Source organism: Elephas maximus, chromosome 8, assembly GCF_024166365.1.
Source record: "Elephas maximus indicus isolate mEleMax1 chromosome 8, mEleMax1 primary haplotype, whole genome shotgun sequence".
NCBI lineage: Eukaryota > Metazoa > Chordata > Mammalia > Proboscidea > Elephantidae > Elephas > Elephas maximus.
Genome location: NC_064826.1, coordinates 45,911,456 through 45,925,403, shown reverse-complemented (window position 1 = coordinate 45,925,403; position 13,948 = coordinate 45,911,456). Strand labels below are relative to the sequence as shown.

General features: G+C 38.2%; 1 protein-coding gene across 2 annotated transcripts in view; it reads right to left on the bottom strand.

Annotated features, from left to right (window-relative positions):
• Positions 1 to 13,948, bottom strand: part of RELN (reelin) — a 526,658-nt gene that overhangs the window by 206,858 nt on the left and 305,852 nt on the right. For both annotated transcript variants that reach the window (XM_049893075.1, XM_049893076.1), the window contains exon 10: positions 12,566 to 12,806. In XM_049893075.1, the coding sequence (XP_049749032.1) occupies positions 12,566 to 12,806 (241 nt within the window). The remainder of the gene's footprint in view (positions 1 to 12,565; positions 12,807 to 13,948) is intronic.

The following is a 13,948-nucleotide window of genomic DNA, read 5'->3' as shown; positions in this document are numbered from 1 at the left end:
GGTGGCAGACAATTCAGATACAAAGTGCACTTTAAAAGGCAGCTAAAACACCATTTGCAGGAAAATTGAAAATGCATGGCTTCCACCACGGCCAATTTTTTAATGACTGTAGTATTTTAAGTGATTATTTTTGCCACTTCAGATTGCTCCTTAGAGAGGAGAGGTTTTTTTTAATTAAAATCTAGGCAATGCAAACAGATGAGATATGAGGAACGGAGAAAAGAGAAATAAGATGAATAAAATTAATTAAAATGGCATTGTTGGCAGAGCCATAAATTAGCCACTGTCTGGCTGGAAATAAAATATATTTATATAGGAATTTCTGGACTAAAGTGAGATGTGTGAATAAGTGATCAGAAATTGACTTACAGCCTACATTTCATTTTCTTAAGTCTTTTACTTGCTACAGCAGTTATATAGAAATATTTATTTCCTACAACCTGGTTCAATGAACTTTAAAGGTACAGACTTACATGCTATAAAAAACATCAACATAGGTAGGGAATGATTTCTCTCATGAGGCAAAATGAATTTCTATCATTTTTCACACATTCAATTTCTAAGTAATTTAATGCCAGTTATAAAACCAAAAACTTGGCTATGAACACAGTCCAGGTGCAAGAGACCCGAAGTGCATTTTCTCTAGTCAACACAATAGATTCAACCATGGTGAGTGAATTTTTTTTTTTTAATGTTTTTTCTAATTATTTTCTGGATTCATTAAGCATTCACATTTGAACGACTTTGTACTAAGATTCATAAAGACTGAATTTATGGTATATTTTGTGACAAGTGTATAATTACTTGGCAATAGTTATGACAACTCCAAAATGGCAATAGCGATGGATTTGAATTGGCGTAATGAGAGGAAGAATAACAATGTAAAATTCCATAGGGCAGTTGTTAACCTTGTCTATGAGAATCAACTTGACTTTCACAGCGTCTGAGATTTTCAGACTTGCTTCCTCAAATTAGGAAACCAGGCACAAGGAAGCTGCAAGATAACATGGAAAGAAAGGGCCGAGCTTTATAATGGAAGAGGCTTGACTTTGAAACTCAAAACTGTTTTATCTTGGGAAGTCATTTGGTCTCTCTGAACCTCTGTTTTTTCATCTGTGAAGTGGGGGTAATTGTGAGGATTAGCTGAGATACTGTAGGTAACATGCCTGCCCTAAAGATTGGTGAATCTTAGGACATCAAACCAAAAACCCATTGCTGTCGAGTTAATTGCAACTCATAGCAACCTAATAGGACAGAGCAGAACTGCCCCAGGGAGTTTCCAGGGAGCGCCTGGTGGATTTGAACTGCCAGCTTTTTTGTTAGCAGCTGTAGCTCTTAACTAATACGCTATCAGGGCTTCCCTTAGGACATTAGTAGTGGTGAACCGCCTCATTTTTTTTTTGACCCCCATCTTCATTCATTCATTTAACAAGCCTGACTTTAAGGAGTGACACTTAATGCAAGTTATTCTCCTTGGCATTGTGCTAGATATAAATATGATGGAAGACATTATTATGCTTTTAAAGTTTGTACAGGATAAAATAAATTTCACTTACTGAATATCGTGTTTAAAATAACACAATTCGTGATTAAATGTGTCAGCTTCAGGAAAAAAATGGTATCTCAGTGATGAGGCTCTGGGGATTTGCTTGAATGGTGACTTTCTGTAGATTTTATCAAAATTGTTTCTTTTTATGTTATAGGCCACTCTTGTCATGGCGATCTGGCTCGTTTCCATGTTTCACTAATACCACTCCATGTTAATTACTGTATAAATCGGCCATATTGGTGGGGGGAATGGTTAAAAGTATGCTACTTATGTTTAACCCTTCATCCCCAAAGTACTCTAATAGCTTAACAAATTATATTCTGGCTCATTCTACAATATCATGTACCTACCTCTTGGGTGAAACATGTTAAGAGCAATACTATCCAAAGTGAAGAACATTTCAAGCAAAGGGAATTTAGGTAGACAGCATGCAATTAACCAAGCTGGATTCTGGCCAGAAAATCATAGTTAACATGCCGATTCTTAATAGAAAGAGACATGGGAATATGGACTAGCCACAAGTCTTACTGAGCTCAGGTTTATCCTCATTAGAAAGCTAGTACCCAAATCCTTTAATTTACAGATTAGATAGTTTCCAGAAGAGTGATCTACAAAGCACATTTTTGTAAAGCAAATCTGATTTCCTCGTGTTTGATTTTTACACTCTAAAAAATAAAATCATCCAATGGGTTGTTGAAACCTTCTCCTGGGGCTCCCAATAGAATGTTTCATGGGAGACAAACTGGGCATTGTAGGAGGCAGGCACAGCTCTGCCAGGGGGTTATATTCCCCAAAAGTGGGCTTAGAAATGAATTCTGCTTTGACTGTGTTCATCCATTTAACCATTAGTCTTATATTTTCCATTAGCTTCAACTTGTTCTAATGCTTGAACTTTTTTAGACAAATTAATCTGCATTTTTTTCATAATTTGGACATAGTGACCTTTGTTCTCCATTAACAATTCAGCAATGCGTGACAATAGTATTGGACAGATGACAGCAGAAGCCCAGAATGAAAGCTCTAATTCTTATTCAGGACTAGAGACTGGTCTAGTGTCCACTGGGATAATAAATTTGGCAAATGCATAGTGTACAAGATCAATAAGAAAATTAATAGACTCCCCTGTTCTGACTTAATACTTCCCCTTAATGGGTTGTTGATTTATATAATGGCTGTTGTCTTCATTAGGGTCTTTCGGTGTCTATCAAGCTTGGAAAATTATCATTATTACTAGATATTTATCTACAGTAAATGTGGTAAAGGGGAAGCAGTCAGTTTAAATGGGAGTAGTAGAAGAGGGAAGATGAAGACATGGCACTTCTAAATTCTCTATTCTTAGTTACTCCTGATCATTGGCATAAATTTTCAAAATTTAAAAATTATTTTTTAAGGGAATTTCTTTTAAATAAACATGATTAAATTATAGCCTATTCCAAAGGACAAAACTTCGTTAACAACCTTTCTGACGTTTAGTACTGATTTATTCTCAACACAAGTTGCCACAAACGTGTAGAAGGAGTAATCTGGAATTCTCTGCTATCCATACAATGAACAACAGTAATAAACAGAAAAAGATTAGGAAGTGCAGGCACAGCTATCAGAGTGGGAAGATTTCTTAAAAATAAAAAATACGCGGAGCAGCACCTATCTCACAGTGATCTGCATTTAATCTGTGAGTCAATACCAGAGTTGACAGAAACCAGTGATTTATGCTTTTGCAAGCTGAGGGTAACCAGGCTAGCTGAGCAGATATAAACATTTATTAATGGTGAGTGAGCAAAACTCTCTCTCTCTTTCTCTCTCTCTCTCTCTCACACACACACACACACACACACACAACGGAGTCATGGGTGATTAATGCTATCAAAATAAAACAATTTTGGCTGCCACCAAAGATGGAAGCAAATATGCAAACAAAATGAAGCAGCGCCTGACCAATATTCGCCTCTATAGCATATTGATCCATTCATAAATTCTGCTTCATGGAGTACTAGTGAAGGATGAGGAAAACAAAAACAACAACACCAAACCTGCTCACAGCCCTTCTTAAATCATTTGTCCCTTGATTCTCCTCCTAGTACTTCACTGGTCTATGCAGCTCCTCTCTTTGATGCTAAGTGCTGGACAGCAGGCAGCTGCAGCAAATCCAAGCCGACCTTCTAAGCACTTAAACATGTAATAATTTCTTTGAATTTGAAATTAAGCGTTTTCTCAGATTCCAAGATGTGTGGTTGAGGAGATGGAAAGGAATAACTTTGATGAAGTTGTCTAGATGTTTCAAGAGTATCCAAGGAAAATTAAACACTGAATAGCCAGGGTCTTTACAGACACCTGATGCTCATCTAATATAATTGTAACACTTGGATGAATGTCTCTTCCTCATAGTGCTGGCATCTAGAAAGCACTCATGGAATGCTATTATTACTACTACTGATAGTACTATGTTGTTGTTATTAGTTGTCACAAATCAATTCTAACTCATGGTGACCCCACGTGACAGAGTAGAACTACCTCATAGGGTTTTCTTGGCTTTAAGTCTTTAGGGGAGGAGGTAGCCAGGTTTTTATCTCACAGAGCTGTTGGGTGGGTTCGAACTGCCAACCATTGGGTTAGCATTTGAGCACTTAATTGTTTGTACCACCATGGCTCCTTTAATAGTCCCATAAGTACAATTATTACTATTATTTATCATCACTACTATTACTATCCCCCATGTGTCCAACTATATGAAGAAGAACGAGGCATCAGGATTGGTGGAAGACTCATTAACAACCTGTGTTATACAGATGACACACCTTGCTTGCTGAAAGTGAAGAGGACTTGAAGCACTTACTGATGAAGACCAAAGACTACAGCCTTTAGTATGGATTCTACCTCAACATAAAGAACCCCAAAATCCTCACAACTGGACCAATAAGCAACATCATGATAAACGGAGAAAAGATTGAAGTTGTTAAGGATTTCATTTTACTTGGATCTACAATCAACATCCATGGAAATGGTAGTCAAGAAATCAAACGAGATATTGTATTGAGAAAATCTGCTGCAAAAGACCTCTTTAAAGTGTTAAAACAAAGATGCCACTTTGAGGACTAAGGTGTGCCTGACCCAATTCATGGTATTTTCAATCACCTCATATGCATGTGAAAGATGGACAATGAATAAGGAAGACTGAAGAAGAATGGATGCCTTCGAATAATGGTGTTGGTGAAAAATATTGAATACACCATCGACTGCCAGAAGGACGAACAAATCTGTCTTGGAAGTACAGCCAGAATGCTCCTTAGAACTTCATCTCACTTACTTCAGACATGTTATCAGGAGGGAGAAGTCCCTAGAGAAGGACATCATGCTTGGTAAACTAGAGGGTCAGCAAAAAAATAGGGAGAACCTCAACAAGATAGATTGACACAGTGGCTGCAAAAATGACTGTGAGGATGCCACAGGACTGGGCAGTGTTTCGTTCTATTGTACATGGGGTTGCTATGAGTCAGAACTGACTAGACAGCACCTAACAACAAGAACATCCCTGGATATAAGAATCTTACCCAAAATGAAATGCTGAATCTTGATATTACATGTCTTAAATGGAGGGGCCAAAATAAAAAGAAAAAGATGAGTTTATATCCTTTAAACCCTGAAGGTAAAACCAAGAGTGTCTTCACAGATTTGGTACACCAGAAGTTGTCCTGAGATTATTCATTCCCCCACCTCAGGCAGAATAAATTTGCCTCTTACTCTTAAATGTGGCAGAGTAAGGAGAAGGCACAAACACCTATAGCCACCTGAAAGACAGGTGTTGCTGGGGGATGACAGCCGTGGTAGCAATAGCTCTTCTAGCAACTGCAGACAATAAACTGATGGAGTATATCCCACATCTTCAAAACGGGAACAAGTGACACAAATAATTCTTGATGTTTCTAGAAACTGCACCCAAAGTAAAAAGGATGCAGTATTCTGTAAAACAAGGCAAAATCACTGTAACCAATAATTAAGACTGGTGGTTTTCAGTCCCCTCGCCTTGCTGAGCCTGTGATCTGCTTACTCTGGGAGATCGCTAATGAGGGTGGTGCTCTGGGGAGCTTTCTGACTTTCAGCTCTATGTTTACTGACACTTAGAGCCCCGCCTACTTGGTAATGAACAAAGTGCTGCTTAGGGATTCATGGGAAATAAAAAGTTATGATGGTAATTAGAAGCATGGTAGGAAATATGGGCCCTCCTTTTCTTCCACATGGGCAAGTTCTCTGGAAAAACATTGGAAGAGAAGTCAGGCAAGGCCATAGGCCGATAAGGAGGTTGTAGGAGAAACACAGAGGGCCATATAGGAAGAACTTATTAATTCTGTAACCTCTTGCAACCTTACTCTGCTTTCCAATCTGAAATCAAAAAGCACAACAAATGTAAGACTGGGATGTATATTAAAAGCTGATACTGCTATAGATCTACTTCATATTAATTACTAAAGAGCCAACAGATGGTAATGCTCTTCTAACAACCCAGTGCAGATTTAAACTGGCGACCTATTGGTATTCACCAGATCACATAAATTTCTTAAGCTAATTACTCTATTTGGTTTTATATCATTCTGCCCTAGTTGAGATAAACAAGGACAGGCTCAGATGAAAGGGATAAATATTCCCAAAGAAACTGAAAGAAATATCTAAAGAAGGCAGGGACGAATATGTATGTGAATGCCAGTGACTTCATTTTTCTCTTTCCTATTTGATCAGCCACCTTCAAATGTTATTTTCAAGATCATCAACCGGACAATTTACATACTCACTATCCTTTGTTTTATGAATAATAGCAGTTAAGAACTATCTGTTGTGAATAATAAAACTACTATTAATATTCCAAGTACATGAATGGCATTGAAGATTAATTCTAATGAAAATTGTTCCTTATTTTGATTACCAAATATGGGCAATACTTGTGTCCAACCTAATTAATTTACTGTATTAGATTTTGATATTACATTAATGACACATAAAACCAAAAAACCAAACCTGTTGCTGTCCAGTCGATTCTGACTCATAGTGTCCATGTAGAACAGAGCAGAACTGCCCTACAGGGTTTCCAAGGAGCACCTGGTGGATTTGAACTGCCAACCTTTTGGTTAGCAGCCAATCTTTTAACCACTGTGCCACCAGGGCTCCAATGACATATAGGGATGACATAATTTGTGAAGTTCATATTTTTCTTATTCTATTCTTTTCCCCACTTTATAATTGGAGGTATCAGCTCAGTCCTTTGCCTTTTATTCATGGTTCTCAATATTGACTTCCTTCTAGAGCTTATGTGTTCTCAAATTTCCACTCAAGACAGCACACATTTATTGAGTTCTTCCTACGTGCTCAAGGAGCCTTGATGGCATAGTGGTTAAGTGCTTGGCTGCTAACTGAAAGGTCAGTGGTTCAAACCTACCAACTGCTCCATGGGAGAAAGATGTGGCAGTCAGCTTCTGTAAAGATTTACAGCCTTGGAAACCCTTTGGGGAAGTTCTACTCTGTCCTATAGGGTCGCTATGATTTGGAATTGATCTGACAGCAACAGGTTTGGTTTTGTTTTCTATGTGCTAGGCACTGTTTTAAGGGTTTTACGTGCATTTTCTCATTTAGTCATCACAACATGAGATGAACTCTATTTATTACCCCTATTATATATCGACTCTATGGCAGCAGGTTAGGTTTTATTATATACAAGGACTGAGAAACTGAGAAGTTGAATAGCTTGCCAAGATCACATAGTTAATAAGAGGTGAAGCCAAGATTTGAACTCAGACAGTTAGGCCCATTCTCTTAGCACTACCGCTATATCCAGTACCATTCACAATATTTTCAGCTTCCTCCAAGTCAGTAAATATAAAATTCATCTTCTTTATTCAAAAACTAGATCTTAGTATTTTTTCAGTTTTCATGCATTCAATTAACATTTAATAATGGTCTATCATGTACCAGACACTAGGGATTAAAAATGGTTTAAAAAGTCCCTGTACTTAGAAGCTAAACTTCTGACTGGGAAGACAGAAATACCAATAACTACAAAGCAGTGTTGTAAATGCTATCATAGAGGTATATGCCCAGTGTAACAGGATGCTAAAACAGAATTATTTTAACCTTGGCTTTGGTTGAGGCCAAAAGAAAATAGGTGGCAACTACTCCACATTCCAAAGTAAGGTGATGGAGCAACTATAAGGACCTAGCAAGAGGTGATAAAAATGGTTTAGCCCTCACTCAAATTTAGGTTATGCAAGCTTGAGGTTGAAATGGGCAGGAAGTTGGACAGCAGGGAGATGATTTCCTTAGAGTTGTTGGTGTATTGTGAATCCCACCCATACCCATGTTGAGGGAGGAGGGTAACTTCTCACTTCAAGCCCAGCAGGAAGGACTTCAAGGACATTTGGACCTGTGGCTGGAGTTGCCTAGCAGGTGGCTAGATAAGAAGAGGGCTGCGCTTAGAAGTAACTACTCGCCTCCTGATGATGGATCAATGCTGAGGTTTACCATAGACGAGGCATGGGCCATGTACACAAAAGACAATCTAGGTTGTCTGAGATCCTGCTCAAAAGGGCTTCCTGGAGGGGCAAAGGCCCTCAGCATAAAGAAATTGTAGTCATTTCCCAGGAGCCCTGTGGCTAAGAGAGGAAACACACCTGTCCTGCCAGAGAGATATACTGGGGAACTGCAGGTGAGAGATCCCCAGCTTTGGCAGGGGTAGGAGTGGGAGATATTTTCAAGAGCTCATTGGTAGATTCAAGAGAAAGCCAGCTTTGATTACTTGCTAAGCTAGAGTTGGAGGGTGAGGAGGGAGAAGGAGCTGAACACTGTCCCCATTCCTACTGCAGCAGATGTAAGCTGGGGGGTGGGAGGGATGAGGGGGACAGGGAGAAGCTATGGATGAAGCTTGGAGTTTGGTTTATCGTGTCGGACTGGTCATATTTGTTACTGAACTGGAACTGTTTGGGAGACTGAAGTTACTGGATGATTTTTTTTTTTTTTGTCTATCAGCAAAGTCTTAGGACCTGTCCTAGTTTCCATGCAAACAGGGCAGGGATAAGGAAATGGTCAGTGGAGAAGAATAATGAAGTCGTTTTCTGTCACTAGCCCTAACCCCAAAAAGACTTGCTTGTTCAACCTCATGGTTACACCCCTATAGTGTGGAGGGAGACATTAGTTTTGCAAAAACTTCACAGACCAATGACATTTGAACTGGGCCCCAAAAGATGTGGAGAAATCACTATGCAGAGAACAAAGAAAGTGGAAAACTACATCTAAAGGAATGGGAGTGTGAAATTCTGTGTTGTATTTGTGAGGGGGAGGACAATGGGGCAGGAAACAAGGATGAAAAGTTAGGCTGGTTCTAGATTGGAAAGAGTTTTGAATTATATGTTAGGAAGTCTGGCTTCTATCCTCTAGGCCTACACAGGAAGCCATCAAAGGTCTTAAGCATGGGGTTGCAGGATGTGGTTTGTGTTACGAAATGATGTGGAGTTTCTGTCATTTGTACCCCTTCGTATAATCATGGCCAGTCTGCTACCTCTAGACTGTTGGATTTCTCTTGCTCTACAATCTCACAAGCCTCTACTTTAGTTCACTTCCCATATGGTTTACTGTAAATGTCTCCTGACTCCATATGGGAACTATTTTAACAGTTACATCTACTTATGTTCACTTTATGTCAGCAGTCAATTTCTAAGATGGAGCTGTAACTAGGGTTGTGAAAACAAAAGCAGTTGTCACAATGTGGAATTGAGCGAAGCAACCAGTGCTTGGGCTGAACTTGCTAAATTCTAATGTATAAAAATTAGTAATCCAGAGGAATGAAGATGCAGTACACTCGCAACAAAGCTGGAGCAAGATCAAGAAACATGAGAAAAACAAAAATCTTTAAACCTATAGTCAGAGAGTGATGGGGGAGAAAACGGGCAGATAATTTAACATGTGGATTTCGGGAAAAAACACAGAGCAAGCATATACACTTATACTCACTGCTGCTAAACACAAAGCTAGGTGACGACTGGAAGCAAGAGTTTTAAAGTCAGATTCTTGGATTTGGATTCAGGCTTGCCACTGGTGAGAAGTGTATTTTGGACAAGTTACCAAACATCCCCATATTCCAGTTTCCACATCTGTAAAATGGGGCTAAGATAATACCTTTTTTACAAGTTTATAAGGATCAAATTATATGAGATACTACAAACAAAGTGTTTAGAATTTTACCTGTCATTTTTTGTCAACTGCATGCTTACATTAAAAAGCAGCCATTATTACTTGTCCAAATAGAATTCTATCTGTGCTTGGAAATTTTTCCTTGAATTAACTCTACTTTTAATTAAGCACACTTTCTCGATTGGTCTTTGACTTACTCACTGATTTAGCTTAGTTAAGATGGAAACATCTTAGAAACTTTTAATTAAAATAGAAAAGATACCGTGTAGGTCAAACAAGCCAACAGAACCGTCAAACTTAAAAGTCCATGTAAAGCAATGTTTAAAACATGTCCTTTGACCAATAGGAACATTGAGATATACTTTCTAATTGACTGTATTCAGTTTTCATCTTAGAAGCCATCAAGTAAGGGGGCAATATTTGACAAAGAAACTACATGCAGTTTAAATAAACAACTTTTATTTCTAAAACTCCAGGTCATTTGTCAAAGGCCATTTTTTTCCCCCATGTTCTTACATTTGAGTCAGAAACAAACAGGTGATTGTGCAGAGCACTTAAATATGACAAATGCTTAGATTTTATTAATGTATTTTTTGAAGTTTTAAAAAGAAACACCACAAAAAAATTTCTACTTAACAGCTAAGTCAAGACGAGGATATAAATCATTCCTGCTATGATACGTCTGTAGGATACTTGGCCTGTCTCAAATGTATAACTGGTTAAGTTTCTGAGTAGGATCAGGGACCATAAGGCAAAAGGATATTCCACATACAGCTGTAATTTAATTAAACATTCCTACTGAGGCAAAACCACACTGCATGCATTTTTATCATGAGTGGTAATCAAGTACATGCATTAAGGAATTAGTGTAGTTAATATAATTAGATTAGTATAATGGCTTGTAAAATGAAGCAGAAAAAGTACGTTTATACAGCAAAGGGTACTGAGACCAAATGATAAATGATCATCATGGGAAAGGATGTGAATCCTGGGTCTCGAGGTCCACATGTGTTTCCAAGGTTTACTCCTTTCCTTGCCAGTATCGGACAATAACAGCAGAAATCCCTCTTTTATCAAGTGGTGGTGGGATATGACTTGGGATATCCTTATAAATGTTCTTTTCAATACCTACAGGTAAGGAACCCATGGGCGCTCTCTAAAGGGCCATGGTTTTAGAGTCCTTGTTAGAATAAGCTTCCATAAGGGTTACTGGCTATTTTCTTGCATTGAGCAAAGATCATGCCTGTTCCTAATACCAGTCAATTTGTGCAATTTCATCCAATTAAGGTAAAGTGACTTATGTTTGATTTGTTATGCAAGAAGTTATTGTTTGAGGGGAACTCCTGTGTTAAGGGTTCGCTAAAGAATCTGGCATCATTTTTCTAGTACTTAAATTATTAGAAGGTGGGCATCTTAGATCTTTATATTCTACTTACTATACTTCCTGTCACCCTACCTCTTCCAGCACATGATTTTTTTGCATCAGCAAATCACAGCTTTTTTTTTTTTTTTTTTAATTCTCCAAGCTGTATTTGTAAGTTATTTTCATATACTGCATACGTGAGAGGGTCTGGTTGCAGGCCCAATGGCATTTTTTCATATTGCCTAAGTGCAACTTCTTATTCCACATACTTCCTGGGCAAGCCTATAATTACAATTCCCATAGGCTGATAATTCCCACATCTGTATCTTCCTTGAACTGTTTTATGCATCTAACTGCTGACCATATATTTGTTCTTGCCTACCCCAGGATCCCCAAGGTCGGCATGTCCAAAGTGAATTCATTACCTTCCTGTGAACCTGCGCCTCCTCCTATGTTTCCTGTTTTAGTGACTCTCCACCCATTTGCCCCAGCCAGAAACCTGGAGTGGTCCTTGACACCTGCCTCTCCTGCATCTTCCTGGTCAGCCCCTGGTCTCCCCCATTCCTTCTGCTAAAAGTCTCTGAAATATGTCCACATTGTCCCATCCTCTCTCCCCTAATTCTGGTCAATGTGATCTCCCATAGGATGATGGTTATAAGCCTCCTATTCGGTCTCCCAGTGGCCCTGGTGGTGAAATGGTTAAGAGCTCAGGCTGCTAACCAAAAGGCTGGCAGTTCAAATCTACCAGCTGCTCCTTGGAAACCCTATGGGGCAGTTCTACTCTGTCCTATAGGGTCGATATGAGTCGGAATTGACTCAACAGAGCACAATAGCAACAATGACAACATTTGGTCTCGCTACTGGTGCTCTTTCTCCCTTCCTTTCCATCATCCACTGAAGTCAAAAGGACACTTCAAAAATCAAATTTGATTAAGTTTGGCTCTTATTTAAAGTGCTTCAATGGCTCACTATCACCTTCAAAATAAAGCTCAAGCTATATACCAGCTTGAAGGACCTTTCAGGTCTTGCCACTGGTCATGTCTCCAGACTCACAAGTCTCAATTCAAAATCTATACAACAGCTATTTTGAACTTGGTCCAAGACTTTGTTTTCTGCTCTCACCTTCCAGCCTCTACATTTGTGATTTGATTCCAGTAGCGCTATTCCTCTCATCTGGCCAACTGCAAATTGCCTTTTGTCTCTACTTGGACTTTCCTATTCTACTCTAGTCTAGTCTTTGTAAGACTGGATTCAGTGTTGTATGTTGTACTTCCATAAAAAAAATAGCATTCTAAAATTTCAAATACTTGAATAAATGAATGTTTTATACTAATGACTTTCTGTCCTTAAAAGGCAGGGTAAGGCAAATATGAATATTAAACATTTCTTTAAAAATGGTTTGGATCAAATAGTTATACTTTTACAATTTGGTTTATTGAGTTTCAGGTTTCAGGAGAGGGGAGAAGGAGGAGAAGAGCGCAAACCTTAACTGTAGCTCCTGGGAAAAAAAGCCAGTTGCCCGTGTCCACTGGGTCGAGGTTGTCTTCTAACACGACTTGTCTGTGAGCTGAATTGATGATCAAGATATTATCTAAGGCCCAGCAGGCTTCATACACTTCGCCTCCACGGAGGCTTTCCTGCTTCCACTGAAACTGGACATTCTCGCCTTTGGCATCTTCAGGAAGGTAGAGGATATGAATGATTGTGCTGACGTTGGAAGGGGCTCTGGAAAACAGTGTGAAATGGAGAATCAGTGCCATAATAATGTCCAACAACCCCTGCTTTTCCTTTCTTATAGATGAATTTTGTTTTTAAATTAAAACGATAGTTTCATTATCTCTAAAATATATTTATCATAGATTAAATACAATCTCGTAGCCCTTAAAACCTCTTACTTTCTGTTGATTATTACACTTTTCACATTGGGTGATTACAGTTTAAACATCAAGAGCTTTCAAGAGGTTTACTTTTTACATAGGGCAGGCGCTGTATATACTCACTTAGGAGCCCTAGTACCACAGTGGTTGAAGCGCTTGGCTGCAAACCAAAAGGTTGGCGGTCTAAACCCACCAGCCACTCTGTGGGAGAAAGAATCGGCAATCTGTTTTCATAAAGATTTACAGCCTTGGAAACCCTATGGGGCAGTTCTACTCTGTCTTATAGGATCACTATTAGTCGAAATTGACTCGACAGCAGTGGGGTTGGGTTTTGGTATATATATATTCATGGAAAAGGATAAGTGAAAAGAAAATGGCACATGCTGTTTAGCTTGTGAAAAAAATTGAAGTACATCCAACATAGTTTTTTTTGTATGTAGTAGACAATCCAGTATAGTTTACCTTATTTGATATTAAGAAGAAATACATTTCTTTCTAAAAAAATAAAAAATTATGATCTTAATTTTGATTCTTATTTTGAAATTATGTACCTATTACAGCCAATTATATGCAATATGTTTCATAATCAGTCTTTACATATTTATTTTATTTCTTATAGCCAGATACATTTTTATGTGTATTGTCTATATTGAAATGTGAGACTTGCCACAAAAAATAAGTGTTCTTCATTTTTAATTCTTTACAATTTCATGCAGATCAATCTTTAAAAACATGATATAATTTAACATGATTTTTGTATTACATCTGTTAGAATCTAAGCCCTTCTGCTATATAATAAAATATTTTTATTAAACATTTTATTCTACCAAAGTAGAAAATTGTTGTAGTAAAAATCATTGCCTTACCCAAGATTAAAAGTGGTACTAAAATGCAGACTGGTCGTACCCCAAGCTTGCTATAAATCAGCTTTGAAAGGACTACAGAAAAGTCATATTTTTCACTCACCATATATATCCATTGAATTGTCAT